This window comes from Excalfactoria chinensis, chromosome 3 (genome assembly GCF_039878825.1).
Source record: "Excalfactoria chinensis isolate bCotChi1 chromosome 3, bCotChi1.hap2, whole genome shotgun sequence".
NCBI lineage: Eukaryota > Metazoa > Chordata > Aves > Galliformes > Phasianidae > Excalfactoria > Excalfactoria chinensis.
In genome coordinates this window covers 4,936,875-4,958,462 of record NC_092827.1, presented here as the reverse complement: position 1 = coordinate 4,958,462, position 21,588 = coordinate 4,936,875, and the positions used below count along the sequence as shown (strand labels likewise).

Sequence of the window (21,588 nt, the reverse complement as noted above, 5' to 3'; positions counted from 1 at the left end):
TCCCTAGTCTTCCTTTTACTGTTAACATACTTTAAAAAGCCTTTTTTATTATCCTTTATCCCTTTTGCCAGATTCAATTCCAGGTGGGCTTTAGCCTTCCTCGTCACATCCCTGCAGGCCCTGACAATATTTCTATACTCTTCCCAAATAACCAGACCCTTTTCCCACATTTCATGGACCTTCTTCTTCCCTTTGAGTTTGTGTATGAGCTCCTTGCTCATCCACGCAGGTCTCCTGCCACCCCTGCCCGATTTCTTGCTCACAGGGTAGTGATCCTACTTTTTTGGCTTTGCTTCTTCCACTCAAGATCTTGAACTCCACCATCTCATGATCACTACAACCCAAGCTGCCCCTGACCTTTACTTCCTTAACAAGTCCTTCCTTGTTAGTGAGAATAAGGTCCAGTAACATCCCTCCCCTCATTGGTTCCTCCACCACCTGCATCAGATAGTTGTCTCCAACACACTGCAAGAACTGTCTGGTCCGCACATGCCTGCTCACATTGCCAGCAAATATCTGGATAATTGAAGTCCCCCATAAGCACCAGTGCCTGGGATCGTGACTCTACTTCCAGTTGCTTACGGAAGGCCTCAACAACCTCCTCCTCCTGACCAGGAAGCCTGTAGCACACACCCACAACAGCGTCCCCCTTACCAGCCTGCCCCTTGATTCTCACCCACAAGCTCTCCACTGCTACATCACTCTCCCCCAGGTGAAGTTCAATACATTCTAGCTGCTCTCTCACATAAAGAGCAACTCCACCACCCCGCCTTGCCAGCCGATCTTCCCTAAAAAGCACACAACCCTCCATGACAACATCCCAGTCATGCCAGCTGTCCCACCACGTCTCCATGATTGCAATGAGATCATGGCCTTGTGACCGCATGCAGAACTCCAGCTCTTCCTGTTTATTTCCCATGCTGTGAGCATTAGTGTACAGACACTTTAGGGAAGCAGCATCCCCCCACAACTCTCCATCCCTTTGAACTCCACCCTCTTCACCCATCAAGCTGTTTTGAGCATCGAACTACACACTGGCCCTCATTTTGTCCCCTTCCCCCTTCATACCCAGTTTAAAGACCTTTCAATAAGTCCTGCCAGTTCCTTGGCGACAGGCTGCTTCCCTCTACAGCCATCATGCCAGGTACCAAGTAAATTGCCCTATGGTCAAAAACCCCAAAATTCACGTGTTTGCACCAACTCCTTAGCCATTTGTTTAAGAGGTGGGGTTTTAGGCCCAACTCAGTATCCCTCCCTGCCACTGCAGGTACAGTTGCAATAACCACTTGCACACCTGTACCTTCAACTACCCTCCCCAGTCCCCTGAAATCATCTTTGATGGCCTTCAGACTTTTCTTACTAACTTCTTCACTGCCAGCCTGAACTATCAGCAGGGGATAGTAGTCAGAAGGGCAGATCAGACTGGGAAGTCTCTCAGCAATGTCCCTGACCCGTGCCCGGGGAGGCAGCACACCTCCCTGTGGGTGGGTAGGGTCGGGCTGGCATATAGGGCCTTCCATTCCTTGCAGAAGGGAGTCACCTATGACAACTACTCTTCTATCCTTCCTTGTGGAGGAAGTCTTGAGGCGCGGATGTGACCGCTTCCCCTGAGGCTCCCTCACAGGTGGCACTGCCTCTACATCCGCACTCACCTCTCCCTCAGGTTCCAGGCCCCAAACCTATTTTGCAGAGGCACCTGGGGAGTCGAGTATGGTCGTGGGGCAGGATGCCCACTTCGTCAAGCTGGTATCTGTTTCCACCTGTCCTTTTCTCTCAGACTGCTTTGGTCTGATTGGCAATTGCTAGGGGTAGGGAGGACTGAGGGCTCACTGCAGCAGGAGCACAGTCTGTCTGCACACTCCTTTCTATAGCCTGTTTGCAAGGTGACAGGGGGCGACATGCTCCTTGGGGAGCTTCAGCTGTGTGCCGGGATCCCAGGGTCAATAGGGCCTGGCACCACCAATTTCATTTTCGCTATCTTTAATGGACCTCAACCTCTCCACCTCTTCCTTCAGGCAGACTACCAGACTGAGCAAGTCATTTATCTGGTCACACCTGACACAGGCACAGCTGCCATCAACTGGCACTTCAAGGGCCAGACTGTGACACTCACTGCAGCCTGTGACTTGCACGCTAGTGTGCTGCTCGGGGACCTCAGTCTGGGTCTCCACACTCATCCTGGCTGCAGCCTTCCTCCTACGTGTGCTGAGGATCTCCGTCTGGGTCTCCACATCTTTCCTAGCAGTCGCCTTCCTCCGGGAGGGAGCACATCACTCTTCTCCAGGTGGAGTTCAATACATTCTAGCTGCTCTCTCACATAAAGAGCAACTCCACCACCCCATCTCACCAGCCGATCTTCCCTAAAAAGCACACAACCCTCCATGACAACATTCCAGTCATGCCAGCTGTCCCACCACGTCTCCGTGATCACAATGAGATCATGGCCAGGCAACCACATGCAGAACTCCAATTCTTCTTGTTTATCCCATGCTTCGTGTGTTAGTATACAGGCACTTGAGAGAAGCAGCATCTTCCCACCCCTCTCCATGCCTTTGAACTTCATTGTCTGCACCCATCAAGCTCTGTTTTAAGTCTTGAACTGCTGCCTCAGACCCAGAAGCCCTCATTTTGTCCCCCTTCCTACCTAGTTTAAACACCTGTCAATAAGTCCTGACAGTTCCGTGGCTAGAACCCTCCTACCCCTATGAGACAGGCCACTTCCATCTGCAGCCATCATGCCAGGAGCCGAGTAAATTGCCCCATGATCAAAAAAACCAAATCTCCCATGTCTGCACCAACTCCTAAGCCATTTGTTTAAGAGGTGGGTTTTTAGACCCAACTCAGTATCCTTCCCTGCCACTGAAGGCACAGATGCAATAACCACTTGCACACCTGTTCCTTCAACTACCCTCCCCAGTCCCCTGAAATCATCTTTGATGGCCTTCAGGCTTTTCTTACTAACTTCTTCACTGCCAGCCTGAACTATCAGCAGGGGATAAAGGCATGTGTCATCTGGTAGAGACCATGTTTGAAGCTGTGGCCTCAGGGTACATCAACAGGACTGGTCATGTGAGCAAAGACAACAGCATCGCCACGAGACTCACCTCCCACACCTGCAGCAGAAGTAATGTATGGGCAGTGTGGGCTGTGCTCACACTCAGACTTCCCTCCCTGTTATCAATGGACGGTAGCACCCTTCTCACCTCGTGTGTTAGGTGGGTGGAAGACTCCCAAGGGCTGCTTTTAAGCCTCCCAGAAAGGGACCAAAGTCAGCTCAAGAGATAAGAGTGGGCAGTGCCAGGTCCACCCCTGCTAGCTCAGCAGCCCACCCACAAGCTGCCAGCCCCCTGCACCAGCACAGTGCTTTTGCTGGCTCCAAGAGCCCTAAGAAAAGCTTTTTGGTTGGCCTTTTTGCTTTAGGTCCCTTACTTTCCACTTTCCACATGCAGTGTTGGCACAAAAATGGAGGAGAAAATCCTGTTGTCCCAACCATGTGCAATAAGTCTAGAAAAATCAACAGAAGGAGATTCTTTAACATACCACAGTAGAAGTTCTATGTTACTGAAATTAACACCTTGAAAGAGTGCTCATAAAAAGCACAGCAAGCTTTTCCGATCTGATCCAAACCTGAAAGCACGAAGATGGGATGGCAGGAAAGTTCTGCCATGACAAGACGAAAACAGGAGGTCCAAAGCCATCGCTGGTGTGAAATCTTCTGGAAAGCTCAGTACTAATGAACTGGGGGACAGTTAATGCAGCCCACGTGAGGGCACAGACTGCTGCTGGCAAAAATAAACCTCACCTCTATCCAGGGAAGGTTCGATGGCTGCCGTAACAATCCCAGTTGTCCTCCAGCACGTACCAGTTTCTAACATGAAGTCCTTTCCTGGCTGTTATAAGGAGGGCACAGATTACTCCGCTTGCTCCCTGCTGTCTGAGTTCTGCTGCCTGGATACGTGCAGTGGTGAGCTGTAGTGTTCTTGTTCCAAGAGGTTTTCTGAGCTGTTGAAGTTTTAATATAGCTGCTTCTTCTAATTGTGAGACATTCTCCATAACTGAGGAGCACCAAACACAGTGATGCATCACGAGCAGGAATTAAATGACAAGCGAGAAGCAGAGTGCTGAGGAAAGATTACCTGCAATAGACACCCAAAATCATCAAGGAAATATTACTCTCAAGATTCAAACTGGGCCAATTGCTCCTCCGGGGAGCTCCTGGCAGCAGTGCTGCAGTTCATGGCAAACATTTGCATTTTGAGAGCACTCCCCACGGGCAGAAGAAGTCAGTAGAGGCATGTTAGTAAGGAGAGCCAAGGTAGCTTACCGTGCTCAGTCCTGGCTTTCTTTAGCATTGATGAGCGAGCCAAAGGCTTTGTGCAGAGCCATGTGTCGAAATGAGTTTGAGTGAGCTGCTAACATCTCTGCTTGCAATGGAAGAGTGCCGGCTAGGAGACAGAAGTAGATGGATCAGTGGGGAGAGGAACACAGTTTTACCAGCATAAAACTATTTGCTTCTCATTCTTCCCTTGCCCCTAGGGAGTTTTCTCCCTGGCCACAGTTTTTCTTCCCTTAACCCTTCTTTCTCCTTCCCAACCCTTTGCATCCTGCATCTCCCCCAGGGGAACTGAACTGCCACAGAGCACAAGCAGCTCAAGAAACACCAAGAGCTGAAGGGCTGCTCGTGAGGGGACAACAGTATGGGAGCACCTCAGCCATCCAGCTGCCTTATCAGCTCAAAAGATACTGATGTGTTTGAGCAAGGGCAGAACTTCACCCATAAAGAGGTCAGCTGTGGGAAAAGGAAAGGAGGAGCTGTTGACACAGTACACAATTCCTCCTGCAGCCTAACTGCAATCCAAGGAGTATCACAGCTGGGTTTTGCTGCCAGGAGGCCTCAGACCATGACTGCTGGCAGAGTGATTACAAGCCTGAGCTGCTCTGCTCAGTGCTCCATCTAGCTTTGCAGCCTAGCCAGCCCATATGGGCAGGTGAATGGGATGCAAGGTGGCTCAGGTGGGCCCACAGCTCTGCACAACCATGAGGAAGAGATGGGAAAATGCCTCCTCAGCTCAGGTGGCCATTTGCAGCAATTAGTCATAAAACAGTGCAGATCAAAATTAAGCCATGCCATATTGCTAAGGCTGCAGAAGACACTCAGTATCCACCAGGCAGTACAACAACAAGAGGAGGTAGTGTCATTCAAAAGACGGGGGAGTAAGTGGCATTAGGAAAGGCTTCCAGGCAGAGATCTTTGTTAGGAGCATTTCACAGTATCACTGACACTGAAAGAGGTTGTAAATCTCCCTCCTGCCTCCCTCCATCTATGCTACTGTATGGCAGGATGTGCCAGCACACCTAATGGTACAACGTGGCCAATTAGGGCCTGGCTACACTATGTGAGACATCCCAAAAGCTGACCTCAGAGTCCACCTTAATCATTTCTAATTGCACTGGAAGAAATTTCTCATGCTAATAAGATCCCGTCTTATTTCCCTGCCATTAACTCCCATGCTACAGAAAAGATCTTTCCTCCCAAAGAAATATGACAGCATGCTTCTTTCTGTCCCCAAACTGCCCTCCCCACACCCTCCAGTCACCTGCACTGCCCACTTACATGTACAAGAAATGATAGCTTCAGTAGGGAGGCTGCAACAGAGGTCTCCATAAAGCAGTCTCACGTTGAACGGAAAGGTCTTGCTGTTCCTTGACATGGCGTAATTAAAGACCAGCAAGTTACACAAAGAGTTCCTCTGCAAAGTTCCTTCTATGTAGTCTGAAAAGTGCTCCTGAAGGGACAGAGACAACTTCTGAAACACAAAGCTAGGGCAGGAGTCCATCAGCGTGGGGCTGGGAGCTAACAAAGGACAGTGTGCCCACCCCTTGCACCACCCTGGGGTGGCTTTACCTTGTGCAAGCTTTGAGAAGGAAAGTCTGAAATAAACAAGTGCTCATCTACATCTTTGAGTCATATCCTTCAGATGTGTTTTACAAAAGCACAGCTCCTTCAGTTTAGGAACCTCAGAGGAAGAGCTGTGCACAGTCATTAATATTTGGTATATAAAAGGTAATAAGATGGGCAAGCACTGCTGCTATGACCACTGTTACCTCCAGCTGGTCTGCCTGGTGCCTCCGCCCAACGTAAGCATTCAGGTGGTCTGACAGGACGGACAGGAAGCGCCTGATGTCTGTCTGCAGGTATTTCTTGGCTATCTGCTCCAGGGGGATGAAGACAGGGACAGAGTGGCGTTGAATCTTCACCTCTGGCTTGATGAGGAGGTCCACGTAATAGGAATCCAGGTAGGCGCCTTCATAAGCAGTGCTGATGCAGAAACACACTCCCTGCTTGGTCAGTTTCCCACTGATCCCTTGTGTGCAGAGAGAGAGGTTTTACTGAGCACTAATAGAAACCTGTCACCTCAAGGAAGTTCTGCTGGGACACAATAGGCTGCAGGGGCTGTACACTCCTCATATAGCAGCTTGGGGAGTTCCCTGGGAAGATTAAGGACTTACAAGAGTGCAGGGACATAAAACACAGCGACTTTTTATGAAGAGACATTGGATAAATTCAAGCAGCTTAAAGACAGATTGAATTGTCACTAACTGAGCAGCACTGATAGGGAAATTGCACTTCATGTCAAATTTGTGATTCAAAATTTCGCACCCCAAAAATGCAGCCATCAGCAGAAAACAAGCAAGTCGTGAGGCATTACCTGTGAGATAAAAGACCTGCAGCATGGCCTTAATGCTGTTCAATTTCCACTCCAAAACAGTCTGAGCACTGGGCTGCGTTGGAGCTGTCCTGACTCCTTCCTTATCAAGAAGCTACAAAAGCCAAAAGATGAGACGGGTCAGAAACTGATGACACCAAACACGTCGCCAGCAGGGAACACACTCTAGCTACAGAGAAATAGCCCAGCTCTGAGAATCGTGAGGCAGCATTTCAAGGTGAAGAAGGGAAAAAGAGTTCAGAAATGGCCATACAGTCTCAAAGATCCAGCTGTCCCTGACTACACCATATTGAGAACAGTGGATGCCAGGACTGTACATTACTTCAAAAGAGGAAATAAATTAAGAACTTCAGTAAATCCATGCTGTGAGAGCAGGAACATACCAGAGACCCTCTGTCAGATCTCTGCAGCAAAGCCATTTCTCACCCTCTTTTCCTGCAACTCCACTTTAACCTTCAGCTCATCCCTCCGGGCTTTCAGCTCCTGAACTCTGGCTTTCAATCTGTCGAGCTTCTTTTCTTGCTGCTCCTTCTCTTCTTGCTTCAGGCCTAACTCGTGAGCCTGTGCCTCCAGCATTTCCAGATAACCTAACACCCCTGCAAGGAAGAGCAACACATGCTCAAAAATCCAGTTGTCGTTAGTAAGCATCTGCACAGTGTGACCCAAATCAAAGCTGGCCCAGTACAGATACTTAAAGAAGTTATTTACATCTCCTCAGGGGCAGAAGACAGGCAAGGACCTGCTTTAGGGAATTTTAAACATCAGGACTGAATACCAGCAGGCAACAAAGACCAGGTGTTTCCCAAGCTAGCTAGCTAACATCTGGAGAAGCGGAGTAAGCTACTGAATACACAGCCCTGCACAGAGGGCTGCAACCTCCAGTTTCATTTCTAACCAGGAGTAGCTTGTCTGGTGTGCTTATAAGCTAAATTTGGGATAAATCAGAACAAAACAGGGTGTCACTCCTGGTCCTAAGCTCCTGTGAGAGAACATACTTGGACAGAATCATAGAATCAACCAGGTTGGAAAAGACCTCTAAGATCATCAAGCTCAACTCCAACCCATCCCACCATGCCCACATCCCTCAGTGCCACATCCCCACAGTTCTGGAACACCTCTATGGATGGTGACCCTACCACCTCCTTGGGCAGCTGTGCCACTGCATCATTGGTCCTTTGGAGAAGAAACATTTCCTAATACTCAACCTGAACCTCCCCCAGTGCAACTTGAGGCCATCACCTCTCATCCTATCATGCTCACCTGGGAGCAGAGGACAATCCCCATCTCAACACAACCTCCTTTCAGGGAGTTGGAAAGAACTATAAGGTCTCCCCTGGGCCTCCTCTGCTCCACAATGAACTCTGCACCAAGCCTGTAGCACCACATACCACAAAGTGACCTTTACAAGCTCACCATCTCCTGAATACACTTTCCCTCCTTCCACCTTCCCCTGTGCAAGTGGGACCACAGTCGTTTGTCCTCCTCCATCCTGAGTGGCAGCAGGGAGAGATCTTCCACACAGGGTGTTTTCATTGCTGTTACGTTCTTCCTCCATGAAGCCTGAGGACAGGGCTGGCTCCGGGGTTGCCCTCACACAATGACAGTCCTGAGGGCTGAAACAGCACGTTATAAACCTTCACCCCTTTATATACCCTCATCCATCGCTATGCGCTCATCCATCCTTTTACACCAGCCCCAAGGAGGTGACAGGAAACCCTCAGGCTGTCCCCATATGGGAACAGGGAGGTGATGGAAGGACTGAGGAGCCCATAAAGGGGGTGAAAGGAGGGGAAGGAGGGGAAGCAAGGCCAAGGGAATAGGGGGATGAGGGACCCGACCCGCCGCCACGCACCAGGCCCCGCTCTCACCTCAGAGCTCAAACTTCGCGCTCTGGCACCACCGGAACTACGTCCCACACAACAAAATGGCGGCGCCCATATTTCTCTACCCGTCATGCGCGGCCACGCCTCCCCGTACAACAGCATGGCGGCAACCGGGACGGCAGCTGGAGCGGTCACAACCACGTCGGCGCTGGTGCAGTATGTGGTGCTGCGGGGAGACCTGGCCAGGTCATGGTCGCTGGGTGCAGTGGTGGCCCAAGGGTGCCACGCCGCTTTGGCCGCCGCGCATGCGCACTGGCAGCACCCGGACACCCGCGCTTACCTGTCGTTGGGCGGCGCCATGCGCACTGTGGTGCTGGAGGTGCGCGGGGCATGACGGGAACGGCGCGCTGAGGGGGGTGGGCGGCCGCCATTTTGGATGGGGGGGGGCTTAACTCGCTAATGTAACTTAACATGGCTTAGAATCAGAATCAACAAGGTTGGAAAGGACCTACAAGATCATCTAGTCCAACCATCCTCCCTTTACCATACCTACAGCAAAGCACTAAACCATATCTCCTAGCTCACTGTCCAGATGCTTAACCTCTTTTGTGCCTCATGGTGTGTCGATATCCTTGTCAAGGGTGTTTGATTTGTAAAGGCCTTATCGCACTGTTTATGGGTGGGATGTCGTCTTTCCTTTAGCTCAAGGCTCGGAGGTATTCCAGATGGCTGGACAGACAAGAGCTGCAGTCTTTGTACCAATACATTGCTCCATCTACCTCACCTGTGTGACTCAGGTGTATGTGTCCAGCCATTGGTTTGCTCCCTTTATCTCATTAATTAAATCCCTATCCTCTCTGGAATACTTTGCAGGTTCTGATTCAAGTTTAGAGATGCGAATTAAAGTTATCTGTTATTACTTCTATTCCTTTACAATCTTGTGTCCTCAAAAGGTACTTCTTTACCCCGACTGGGCTGGTTCATCGCTTTTAACTTATCAGGGCTGTGTTTTTGGCTCTGCTGGGCATCCCTGATGCCCACACTCCTAGATGTTCCTCATTCAGGATTTCCATAATTTCTGTGCATATAATAAAATAATAAATCTGGCCTGAGTGACAGTATCAGAGAAGCTGGCATGTACAAGGATTAACGTATTCCTGCTTGTTTTCCCAGCCTTTAATTGGCTTTGAAACGTAGCCTTTTCTCATTGGCCAGTAGCTCCCACTGCTGTTACAATATCAGCACGTAGGGGTGATAGTTGTCATTTAGCACACCCTATCCACCAGAATATTAACCTCTGTGCCCTGCTCCCCTAGCTGCAATGTAACCAGAGGGTCTGCTAGGGTAGACTCCCCCAGGTTCCCATCCTTTGGCTTATGCCATCATGGTAATGCTGGTAATTGCATTCAATCTACGTCCTGCCCGTCAAGATCCTGGTTTCTAACAATCAACCCAAACGTTTTTGCCACCCCTAAGGGATCGTTCTTGTAATTTTTCACTACTTTCTTCCTGCTTTCCAAGCCGCTCAAAGAGAACAGGGCCCAGATTCTGATCAATCCCTTTGTTCCTATAGCCTGCTGTAGCGGTGCCAGTAATGAAGTTTCCTTTCTGCTGCCAGTTCTTCTCCACAGTTCCCCTGCTCTGTTTGCCACCCGTTATATGCACTTTAGATTAACATACACAGGCACTCAACGCGGCAGCAACTACAAGAATCGCTATTACAAAGATACCTCAAACTCCAATTGTAATTCCGTATTTACCCAACTCCCTCCAGAAATGACAGGTAAAGCAGTGAAAGTATGGCCTAAAGTTCTGATCTACCCAGCACTGAGCTGACATTACATGTTTAGGAGCTCATTGTATTTCTGCAGGTACTGCATTTTCGTAATGCCTTCACGAGATAATTAACATAGATCCGCCTCTCGAGTAATGAGTGAAGTTTTCAGTCTTCTATTCCATGGGCTCTGCAGCCATCTAGTGTCCTTTTAGTACCACGACAGCCTTTTTACTTCCTCCTGTGGTCTTCCTCACTTGCCCTCTAGATGAATTCTTCATTGTTGTATGCTGAAGAAGAGAATGTCTATTAGAAGTAATGTATAGGTACCGACGTCGTAACGTTTGCCCATTCAGCTATTACTTCTGAACATCTGCTGGTTCTGGGGTAGAGATAAGTTCGGCATGGTGTCTTTCAATGATTTGGGGAGATAAGGAACATAAGGGGGAATGTCTTGTTGCCTGCCTGCTGCATTCCAGGCTGCTGTTGTAAGTGGGGCACATCAACCTTGTGTGGAGGCACTGGCTTCTCTGATGTGTGAGAAGCCTACTCTGGCCTTTCATTATTGTGTTTCTTTCGTTTCAGAAGGCAGAACTGGCATGGGTTGGTTCGCTTAACAATAGAGATTAGCACATTAGAGTAAAAGACTTTCCATTTCGGCTTTAGTGATCGAGCAGTCTTGTTTTTCCGCAGTAATTTTGCACTGGGGACATCATAGAACTCTTTGATTTTGCCTCACGAGAAGCACCGGAGTCACAGTAGAGTACTTTTATCTGTTACCTCAAAAGGTGCAAGGAGATTTTCCTCGGGTTCTACAGGCACTGTTTCTAAAAGGTGGCTCCCAATGGCCTAATAAGCAATGGAAATCTGCCAAACTGGGGGAAAGTGAATGAAAGTGAGTGAAAGGTTTCAGTGATGAAGCTGATGGTGAAGAAAGGGGGAAGTAGGTGAGCACTCAGCCACTCTAAATACCACTGAGCATGCCTAAAGGGACATTAGCACCTATCTATGAGACCTTGAAAATGAGTGAATATGTATGCCAGTGTACTGCATATGTATGACTACCCCTGGGGGTACTGCCAGCCCTCACAGCAAGCTTTGTCTGTCCCCAGGCTCCAGATGAAGCCGCTCTGACCACGCTGGCACAGACCCTGCAGGAGCACAGCATTGACCATGAAGTGTGGACAGAGCAACCCGAGAACATCCCCAGCTGCCTGGCGCTCAGGCCCTACCCAAAGGACCAAGTGCACCCACACCTGAAGAAGTTCAAGTTGCTCAAGTGACCCCTGCTTTTCTGCCAGCCCTCCTCCTGTGCCACTGTTCCGCTTGCCTCTGGGTGGAAGCATTGTGCTAATGTCCGTCAGCCTCCTTGTTGTGCAGCAGCAGTTAAAAAGTGGAAAACGGATCTTTGCTGGTGAGGATTAAATATTCTTTGCAACATGTCACCGTGAGTTATATGGAGTTGCAGTGTCTGTATGCAGTCAGTCTCCTTGTGCATTTCCACACTTCCAGAGCAGGCTCTTCTAGGGGATGCCACACTCAAGTGCTGAGGATGCTTGTTAGGAGTTACACTTCCATGAGCAGATCTTGTTTTGTCTGACATTCAGATTGAATTTCATAGAATCATAGGAATATAGAATCATAGAATGGCCTGGGTTGAAAAGGACCACAGTCCAGTTCCAACCCCCTGCTGTGTGCAGGGTCACCAACCAGCAGCCCAGGCTGCCCAGAGCCACATCCAGCCTGGCCTTGAATGCCTGCAGGGATGGGGCATCCACAGCCTCCTTGGGCAACCTGTTCCAGTGCGTCACCACCCTCTGGGGGAAAAACCTCCTCCTAAGATCCAATCTAAGCCTCTCCTGTCTCAGTTAACATGAATATAACACTATCTGTCCTGTTCTATCCCATACGTGGTGCATATGGTGCTGCTTAACTCACCTTTCACTGCTGTGGTAGCATTAATTCTCTCTTTTCTTTGCTTCAACACTTTATGCTTTGAGAGCTTCCTCCTGTTTGCAGCTCTCCTGGATGCTGTGTTGCCTCTGCAGGATACTGCTGTTGTATGATATCTCACAGCATGAGTTGTTGGCTTCCCTTTTATTTGTTTCCTACTGATGTGGGAGGTGACCTGAAAACCACAAAATCCTACACAGCACAGCCAAAGATACCTGGGAGAGCATCAGGCTGGGCTTGGCTGTCTTGGGTTCCCCGTGTCTTGCAGGGTTTACCATGCTGCATGCCTGGCACAGCCCTCTGAGCTCCTCTGTCCATTCTGAAGCCAACGCTCCATTTCTGGGAATGAATCACAGAATCATTCAGGTTGGAAAAGACCTCTCAGATCCCCAAGTCCAACACCAGCCCACCCCCCCTATGCCCACAGCCCACATCCCTCAGTGTCATATCCCCACTGGTCTGGAACAGCTTCATGGATGGCAACCCCACCACCTTCCTGGGCAGCTGTGCCACTGCATCACTGCTCTTTTGGAGAAGAAACGTTTCTTAATATCCAACCTGAACCAACCCTGGTGCAATTTATGGCCGTCACCTCTTGTTCCAAACTGAGGAGCGTGGCTGTGGCAGAGCACCCACCCTGCTTTGGTGCTGGTTGGGCTGTGATGCTGCATCCTCCCATGGCTCTGTCATAGGATGGGAGCACACAGCTGTGACCATGAGCTGCCACCTCACCTTGTGTCACCCAGGCTGTGGCACTTTGGTTGTGGTCACCATGACACAGTGACCCCACAGCAGCCAGAGCTCAAGGCTCACTCCGACCAGAGGTCGGTTTGTCTGGTTTTGTTTGCACTGAACCTTGCAGCAAATCCCTGCCAAGAGCCTTGCGAACAGCAGACGGCAGTATCAGCCAGCAAGCCGGGACTCAGCGTAGCCCTTATCCTGCTGATCCCTGCCTCCTTTCAATGAAGTTTAAGAAAGAAAAGCCACAGCGGGACTGGGAGGACCCCAGCAGCTGTGATGCTCTTCCCCACCCACTGCTTCCAGCAACCAACGTGGCAAAAAACCACCAGCAAGGAGGTACGGTACCCAAGTACCCACCCTTTTCCCCCTCAAAAATGCTAAAGCAGCCCAAAACATTGTAGGGCTTTGGGGCTGGTTGGGAAGAACAAATATTGTAGGGTTTGGGGGCTGGTTGGGAAGAACAAACATTGTAGAGTTTGAGGGCTGGATGGGAGCAACAGACATTGTAGGGCATTTGAGTTGGTTGGGAGGACCCAAACACTGTTGGGTTTTTCTGCTGGTTGGAAAGACCCAAACATTGTAGGGCTTTGGGGCTGGTTGGGAGAGCCCAAACATTGTAGGGTTTGGGGCTGGTTGAGAGGAACAAATATCGCAGGGCTTAGGGGCTGGCTGGGAGCAACAGGCTTTGTAGGGCATTTGAGTTGGTTGTAGGACCCAAACATTGTAGAGTGTCAGGGCTGGTTGGGAGGACCCAAATGCTGAAGGTCTTTGGGGTTGATTGGGAGGACCCAAACACCGTAGGGTGTCAGGGCTGGTTGGGAGGACCCACCACCTGTTGGTAGTGCCCAGTGATGGGCCCAAAGCACGATGCTTTATGGCCATGACCCTCACCCCATGGCAACCCCCTCATGGCTCAGCCCCATCCCCCCAGCGCCCATCAACGGCAGCGCGTTTCTCCAGGGATGCGTCGGCACAGAGACAACGAAACTGAAACGTCAGCTGGCAACTCCGGTTCTTTTGTCTTTTTTTTTCTTTTCTTTTTTTTTTTTCTTTTTTTTTTCTTTTTTTTTTAAGTCATCTTTTTTAACTCTTGCAAATGTCAATCAACAAAGCTACACATTTGTTTTCCACACACCAGCGCGATTTGAGAGAGAGAAAGAGAGAGAGGGACAAAAACCCACCCATCCTCCCCCCCATCACTCTCATAAAAGTCAGCAGTGAATATTAAAAGCTAAAAGAGAAGGAAACAAATTTATACAGAGCTCGGAGCTATTTACAGTGACAGGCTCGAGGGGAAAAAATAAGCTATCATCTCCCGACAGAGAATTCAATTATTATTATTATTTTATTATTAATCATTTTAAATAGTTTAAGCTACCTCAGCTGTTAAACACGATCAAAGCAGAAAGAACCGACTGCTTCATTTTATTTCATATTTCATCAGAAAATTTTATCTACAAGAATTGACATCACCCCTCCCCCCTCCCCATCCGTCCCCCTAAAAATTATTGCGGGTTTGGTTTCATCATTTGCCCCAAACTTGTGGTTTTTTTGGCCTTTTTGTTGCTGTTTTTTCTCTCTATTATTTTTGCCTATTTGGTTGTTCCCCCCATTGCAATATACACACGGTCGGCCCCCTGTTTCCACCGGGCGCCCGAAATCACCATAAAACATGGGAAAAAAAAGAACCCAAACCCAACAGAAACCAGTGGGTCAAAATACTCTTTGTAGGTTGTTTCTTGTGGTTTTGGGGTTGTTGTTTTTTTTTTTTTTGTCTTTTTTTTCTGTCTTTTTTTTTTTTTTTCTTTAAAACCGACAAACTCACGATTGCTAGAAAAAGCTGATTGTACGCACAAGCGGGGTCGGGGTGGAGGGGAGAGAAGGTTCGTTGTCAAAGCGTGACTCAACCCGGCCTTGTTTGCAGTAATCCAACGTCCATCCCCATCCATGCCCCGTGCCGAGACGTCATCAGTGACAGATCCAGCTGAAACTGAGCTTGCTCTTCCTCCTCCTCCTCCTCCTCCTGTGCTGCTGCCGCAGTCCTCCAGCTGCCTCCTCCCCCTGCCCTCCCGCCTCCCCGAGAAAAAACCTTCGTCCAGATTAAGAAGCCGGCGAACTGATTACAAAAATAAGGATCATCTCTTGAGTTTGGCTCAATGAAACCGTCTGTCCCCGCCTCGCACGCGTCGCCAACGCCCACAACGCTCTGTGGGTTCCTGGGGTTGGTTTTTGTTTTGTTTGTTTGTTTTATTAACAAAAAAACAGAACGAGGAGGGGAAAAAAAAAAGGGGGAGGATGGGAGGAAAGAAAGAGGTAAATGAGGGAAAAAAGGGTGAAAAAGGGGGAAAAATGGGGAAAAGAGGGGGAAAAAAGGAGGAAAAATGGAAACCAAAGGGGGAAGAAAGGAGGGGATGGGGAAAAAAAAAGGGGGGGAGAAGGAATAAACAAAACCCACAAAAAGAACCCCCCGAACAAAACGAAACAGCCCCTCCCTCCCCCCCTTTTTGCTCCAAACACTACGAGCTGAAGAATGGCTGCGCTTTGAGATATCAAAAATCTCAGAAAAATATATAATATATATATTTATATATCTCTGTACGTCTCATTATTTAAATTTTTTTTCTGTTTTTTTTTTTTCTTTTTTTTTTTTCACATTCCTCGAAAAGCGGTTATTCAGTCAGTAGCTGCTGAAGAAGGCTCTTCTGTTGGCCCTGTGGCGTCGGCGGCACCGCGGCGGCTTTCGGAGCGCCCAGGGGAGCCGGAGGGTTCAGGTAGGGATCTCCTACCAGATTCACTGTACACTGCACGTCGGCAAACACCTGAACCTGCTGTACCTGCTGGGACACAAAAGACAAGAGGGGCTCTTAGCGGGGATGGGGCAGAGGCCGGAGGCGACGGACTGGGAACTACGTGAAGTGGAAACTCACTAGAGACTTCCTCTAGTCTGGAGCCACCACAGAGAAGAACTCTTCTGTCTTCTTTTCCTACAAAAAGAAAACCGCTGCACTCATTCGGATCAGAGCTCGGCAAGGTTCACATGTTGCTCATTCGGGAAAAAAAAAAAAAAAAAAAGTAATAATAATAATAAAAATAATAATAATTAAAAAAATATATAAAAAAATTAGGAGAAAAAAAAAATGGAAAAAATTAAAAAAGAAAAAAAAAAGAGGAAAAATCAGCTTGGCTTGTCCCAGGAAGGGGCAGCCATAAGGCAGCGGCACGGGGCAGACTGGAGGCGAGTGAAGTCCGGAGCTGCATTACAAAATGAAGAGCGGTGGTGGCACGTCCCCATGTGCCAGAGTGTGAGAGCGCAGGGATGGAGCCCGCGGGATGGTCCGAAAGGAGGAGAACTCATCAGGAGGTGTGAGCACAACGCACAGAGCCTGCGGGCATCGGCGCTCGGACTGGCAGGCACGGATGGACAGACAGACGGACAGATGTCGCCCCGTAGTCTCCCCACTCCCTCCAGACCTTCCCTTCCAAATCGCCTTCCCTTCCATCCCCAGGATGGATCTTTCAGACCGAAGACCTGAGCCTAGGAAAGAACTCCTCCCGCTGCTGTCACCCCGGGGCTGCTCTTGGAGATGGATGGGGTTGTGCTCAGTTGTTTCCCAGCTGGGCTGCAGAGTTTCTGCTCAGCGAGCAGCTCTCCGAGGTCCCCAAGCACCACTGCACCATAGAATCTCCAATTTGGAAGGGACCCTTAGAGGCCATCCGGTCCCACTCCCTGCACTGAACAGGGACACCCACAGCTCCCATCAGTGCTCAGAGCCCCATCCAGCTTGACCTTGGCTGTCTGCAGGGACAAGGCACCCACTGCCTCTCAGGGAGACCAACTGGAGCAGCCCTGGCTAACAGCTTGCCTGGTGCCAAGCGTGCCAACATGGCATGGCTGGAGAACGTTCAGGTTTTATTGGGAGCACAGCAATCTCTCTCTGTACCTGAGATGTGCTTAGCAGTTTCTTACTGACCTGCGCCCCATCTGCTTCTGTTTTCAAAAGGTCAGTGGAGGAAAGCTGGTTGCAGTAAAGGCCCGTGGGTCTCAGCGCTGGGTCGTTTACCTGTCAAAAGCAATAACAAAGCTCAGCATGGGCTCTGGACGTCCCCAGGGCACTCATCACCCCCTCAAGCTGAGCTGGGTGGGTCTGGGAAACACAGAACCCAGGTAGGTTTTGGGGAGGGGAAGCCCATGGGGCAGCACCAGCGTCCTCTCATTCTGAGGCTGGGACTCATTCTGCCTTTCTCCCAACCTCCTGCGCTTTGCCTTGGGCTGCTGCCAGGGACACGTGGTCTCCAGGGAGCATGGCATGTCACCAAATGCATTTGACACGAGGGGGGGAAAGCCGCTGGGGAAGCTGCAAGCCCCAGCCTGCAGCACTCCCACACAAACCCAGTGAGCCAAGAGCAGCTCCAAGGAGCTTAATGGCACTGCGACAAACCCCAGCAGCTAAAGTTTCAGGAGGGGCAGAGCTTCAAACAGCCACAGTGCTTGGCTGTGGCTGGTGGCAGTGTCCCAGGTACAGTCAGCCAAGTGCAGGTCTCCACACCTGCCCCTCAGTTTGGATACAGCCACCAGGAGACGTGCAAACCCACCCCCAACACCTCGCCAAAGCAGCTCTGGAGGTGCTGGGGATGCTCTGCCTTCCCCTAAGGACATGGAAGCTGCAGCCTTTCCCAGGTCAAACACAGCTCAGGGCACCGTTAATGGAGCAGGGACATCTGCTGCCCCTCTTGGGAAAGGCTGAAAAAGGGGAATCCTGAAATGCATTGTGGCAAAGCCCCAGCACTAAAGCCACAGCCAGGTGAAAGCTGGGATATGAGTTGCTTGTAGATGGAAATACTACAGCAAAAAGAAAATGAATCTAACAAAGCTGGGGAGACCCATTAGGAAAACAACCCTCCAGAAAGCCGGAGTGGGCCGTGAGCAGCAGCACTGACCTGCTCCGAGCACATGGAGTTCATCCCAGGCATCTGCAGCGAGTTCATCTGCATCTGTCCCGCCATGGGATTCATGTTCTGGACGTTGGTGTTTCCTCCTGCCATGGAGACTGTGATGCTCATGTTGTTGTACATTCCCTGCTGAGCTGGTGCTGGCTGGGTCTGCCCCGTTTGGCTGAATACGCTGATGGAGAGAAAAGGGTTAGCCAGGTGCTGGTGGGAGGATGCTGTCTGCCTGCCTGTTCTGGAAGTGTTGAAGCGTGTGGAGCCATCAGAGGAGCTTCAGCCACCCGAGGAAGCCCTCTAAGGCTGGTGACCACCATAGGAACATCTGCCCTCAGTGTGAAGTGGTGGGGCAGGAGGGGCAACAAGAGGGGGGACCATCAAGGAAGCGATGCAAAACCCTGGGTGAGGTGACCCCAAGCTCTGCCTGACCAGGGAAGGTCAGCTGAGCTACTTGCAGGCACAAAAGTGATGTAACCCCCAAATGAGCTTTTTAATTGTTCATTTCCACTGGCCTGAAGCTCCAACCTGACTTGCACAAACCAAGCAGAAGTCTGGTGGTTCTTCCCATTCACTTCTCCAGCCTGGAGCTGGAAGAATCTTTAGGAGGCACAAGAGTGGGCTGTACTGGGACTGCCAGACGTGGCCCCATTCACTGTCCCATTTCCAAAGTCAATCAGCTTTCACAAGACATAATGAAGCCACCTCACTCCAAGAGCTCCTCACAGATTTAAACCACTGCTTTGGGTCCTTCTGGCCATCCCAAGATGAGGTGAGCATGAAGCCATGGGTCAGTGCTTGACTTGCACATGGAGTGAGAACACAGGCTGGGACTGTCCCCTTGGTGTCACCGTGTCTGTTCTTGGTGTCCTGTCTGCTCTTCCAACGTCTCACCTACCCACCCAGGCTGCCCTAGCCCAGGTCATTAGTGGTAGGAGCTAGATGACCTTTACTGTCCCTTCCATCCCGACCCACACAATGACACCATGATGACCTTACTTGCTGTTCCCCATGGCTCCCTGCTGCCATGTCTTCATGTCAGGTGACTGATAGCCCGGTGCAGGCGGTGCTGGCTGCAGCATCGGGCTTTGCGACGGCGGGAGCTGTGGTGACATCAGGGGACTGCTGGGGCTGAGCGAGGGGGCGAAGGCGGGTTCATTCTGCTGACCCATGCCTGGGGAAGGAAGGACAGACAGCATCAGCTGTGGCACCCATTAGCAGCCTGCCCTCTTCCTCCTCCTCGTCCTAAAACTGCTACCATCAAACCCGCAACTTTGGCTCTCGGAGTCTCTGGTTTTCACCACAAGCAGCTCTATCACTGAATTCAAACAACTCATAGGTGGATGACTGGGGAAACCACCCCACCATGTGGTTTCCACCAGCAGGTGCTTCTACTTCCTACCACATCTGGATAGAAAATAGCCAAGGTGATGCCAAGACAATGGCAAAGGGGGTTCCTGCAAGGCTCTGCTCATCAGTTACGTGTGCCACGCTGCTGCTGAATGGGAGCAGCTTCAACCACCCAACAGCATCCACGCACCCCCGTGCACAGGCTCACCAATGTAATCAGAGCTCTGCGCCCAGGCAAGAAGTGTGAGCTGCCCGCGGCTCATTTCTGACATCTCAGTGACAACAAGGACATTTCCAGAGCACAGGCATTTAAGGAAGCATACTTCAGAGAACTGCTTTTCTAGTTTGCTTATTGCAGAAAGAAATGAATCGGTTTCCAAAATCATCTATTTCTATGGGGATCCAACCAGGAAAGATTTGGGATATGCAGAGCAGTGAGATGCGGTGTGAAATGGTGGCAGTGTGGCTGTGCCCTTTGCCTATCCTTCCCCATTGCTTTTACACTGCTGGTGTAAATGCAAGCGAAACCCCAATGGCAGCAAAATCCATCCCATGTGCTATTTGCTAAACGTGGGCTTTCAAAGATCATCCCTGCTCTTCTCCTCTCCCTACACCCCTGCAGTCTGCCCTTGCCAAACGCCCCCTACCCAGAGATGCTGGTACCAAGAGGGGCACACAGTCCCCTCCCTCCCCACCTACCTGATCCTGAATACTGAAAGATGTTCTGCTGCATCTGCGGCGTCATCCCAGCACCGAACTGCCCTCCGACGCTGCCCATCATCCCCCTGCTCACCATGCCACCACGGTTGGCCAACGCGGCCTCAGGGCTGGACGCCAGCTGAGAGAAGGGGCTGGTGGAGGTGGGAGGGTTCCCGGGGCTCGTACCGTAGTTGGGGGGATAAGGGAACTGCTGTGGGGGAGCCTGGGGGAGGCGGGCGGCCCCCATTTGCACCGGGAGCCCAGCTGAGGGTGGGAGGTTGTTGCCGAAGCTCTGCTGTCGCATGAGGATGGCTCGCTGCTGCATGAGCTGCCGCTGCCGGTGCTGCTGGCTGTACAGCTCACGTTGACGCTGGGCCAGCATCTGGGCGTTGAGGGGAGGCTGTGGGGAAGGAAGATGTGAAGAGTTAACTCCTCTTTGCATCTCAGTGTACAGTTTAGAGCCTCGGGAGCGACAACCCGGCCTCTATTTGTGAAGGGAAGCCGGGGGGAAAAATGGGAACACAGCACCAAGGAGCGATGGGGGAAATGCTGTAGATTGGGTGGTTTGTACAGATCAGTGGTTGGGGAGCTCAAAGGATCATCCCCCATCCAGGCTGTGTCTGCCAGACAAATGGGAAAGCTTGTATGACTGCCCCATTATCAGGTATGATCGCCTCGTTATTGGACCATCACTTCTAGATGACACAGAAAATGCCACCTCTTGTGCCTTCATATGACCATAGAATGGCCTGGGTTGAAAAGGACCACAATGACCATCTGGTTCCAACCCCCTGCTGTGTGCAGGGTCGCCAACCAGCAGCCCAGGCTGCCCAGAGCCACATCCAGTCTGGCCTTGAATGCCTGCAGGGATGGGGCATCCACAGCCTCCTTGGGCAACCTGTTCCTGTGCCCTTCAGGGAAGGCTCCCAGGAAGGAGCTCTCAACCCCAGGATCTTCAACCTTGACCCCATGAAATCACCCCATGACATTTCCCCTGGCACTGGGCTCCTCCCCCAGCTGCTGGGCCAGATGTGCTCCCATCCATCACCACAGGAGCTACAGCACAGCAAGGGGAGAGCAACAAAGCCATCACAACTGCCAAGGGAGCCCTGATGGAAAGCTCTGGGTCCCTCCGTCTGCAGCTCATATTCCCCACCAGAGATGTTGCGATGCTTTAACAGCAGGCTTAACTTGCAGGCTTCTCAGAGAAGTGGAATAAAGTTACCAGAACTCAGCTACGCTTTCCAACTCCTCCTTGCAGGGAGCAGATGTTTTATCCACTTTATTAGAAGTGAAACAAGAACTTTAGGGCCTGGGGATTTGCAGGATCATTAAGAAGATTTCACTGGAGATTCTGGTATTTAAAGGATGGCATCTATTTCCCAGAGATCCTTCTCAATTAACCATCTTGGCACGTTTGTCTCTAAGTGATAATGAGGTCTTTGTGCCTTACCCAGGCGTAGGGGACGGAGTAAAGAGGGAGGAAAAAGAATCACAAAGACACATCTGGAGCCACCCCTCTGCATGGTGGGTGATGCTCCCATCCACAGGGAACATGCAGATGGGACTGAGCTGCCCT

General features: G+C 50.6%; 3 protein-coding genes across 15 annotated transcripts in view; 1 reads left to right on the top strand and 2 right to left on the bottom strand.

The window, feature by feature from the left end:
* Positions 1 to 3,533: 3,533 nt before the first annotated feature.
* CENPO (centromere protein O) lies at positions 3,534 to 8,785 on the bottom strand. Of its 2 annotated transcripts, none has more exons than XM_072331511.1 (8): positions 8,597 to 8,702; positions 8,142 to 8,341; positions 7,155 to 7,324; positions 6,711 to 6,822; positions 6,106 to 6,365; positions 5,615 to 5,786; positions 4,325 to 4,445; positions 3,534 to 4,136 (listed from the first exon to the last, which is right to left on the bottom strand). In XM_072331511.1, exons 2-7 carry the CDS (start codon positions 8,281 to 8,283, stop codon positions 4,330 to 4,332), a joined length of 972 nt encoding a protein of 323 aa, XP_072187612.1. In that variant the 5' UTR covers positions 8,284 to 8,341; positions 8,597 to 8,702; the 3' UTR covers positions 3,534 to 4,136; positions 4,325 to 4,329. The 2 variants fall into 2 exon arrangements, with proteins under 2 accessions (XP_072187612.1, XP_072187613.1); XM_072331512.1 differs by having other exon boundaries at positions 4,002 to 4,136; positions 8,677 to 8,785.
* Positions 8,682 to 11,770, top strand: PTRHD1 (peptidyl-tRNA hydrolase domain containing 1). The gene is made up of 2 exons (XM_072331513.1): positions 8,682 to 8,930; positions 11,438 to 11,770. Exons 1-2 carry the CDS (start codon positions 8,682 to 8,684, stop codon positions 11,606 to 11,608), a joined length of 420 nt encoding a protein of 139 aa, XP_072187614.1. The 3' UTR covers positions 11,609 to 11,770.
* A 3,807-nt stretch (positions 11,771 to 15,577) lies between these two features.
* NCOA1 (nuclear receptor coactivator 1) overlaps positions 15,578 to 21,588 on the bottom strand; it is a 137,945-nt gene continuing 131,934 nt past the window's right edge. For 7 of the 12 annotated variants that reach the window (XM_072331327.1, XM_072331334.1, XM_072331328.1 and 4 more), the window contains exons 17-21: positions 20,010 to 20,409; positions 18,960 to 19,134; positions 17,958 to 18,141; positions 16,991 to 17,080; positions 15,578 to 15,856 (exon numbers count right to left, since the gene is read on the bottom strand). In XM_072331327.1, the coding sequence (XP_072187428.1) occupies positions 15,689 to 15,856; positions 16,991 to 17,080; positions 17,958 to 18,141; positions 18,960 to 19,134; positions 20,010 to 20,409 (1,017 nt within the window). In that variant the 3' untranslated portion in view covers positions 15,578 to 15,688. Of the gene's footprint in view, positions 15,857 to 15,946; positions 16,004 to 16,990; positions 17,081 to 17,957; positions 18,142 to 18,959; positions 19,135 to 20,009; positions 20,410 to 21,588 lie in introns of all 12 variants that reach the window. The other 5 variants (XM_072331337.1, XM_072331339.1, XM_072331335.1 and 2 more) reach the window with 3 other exon arrangements.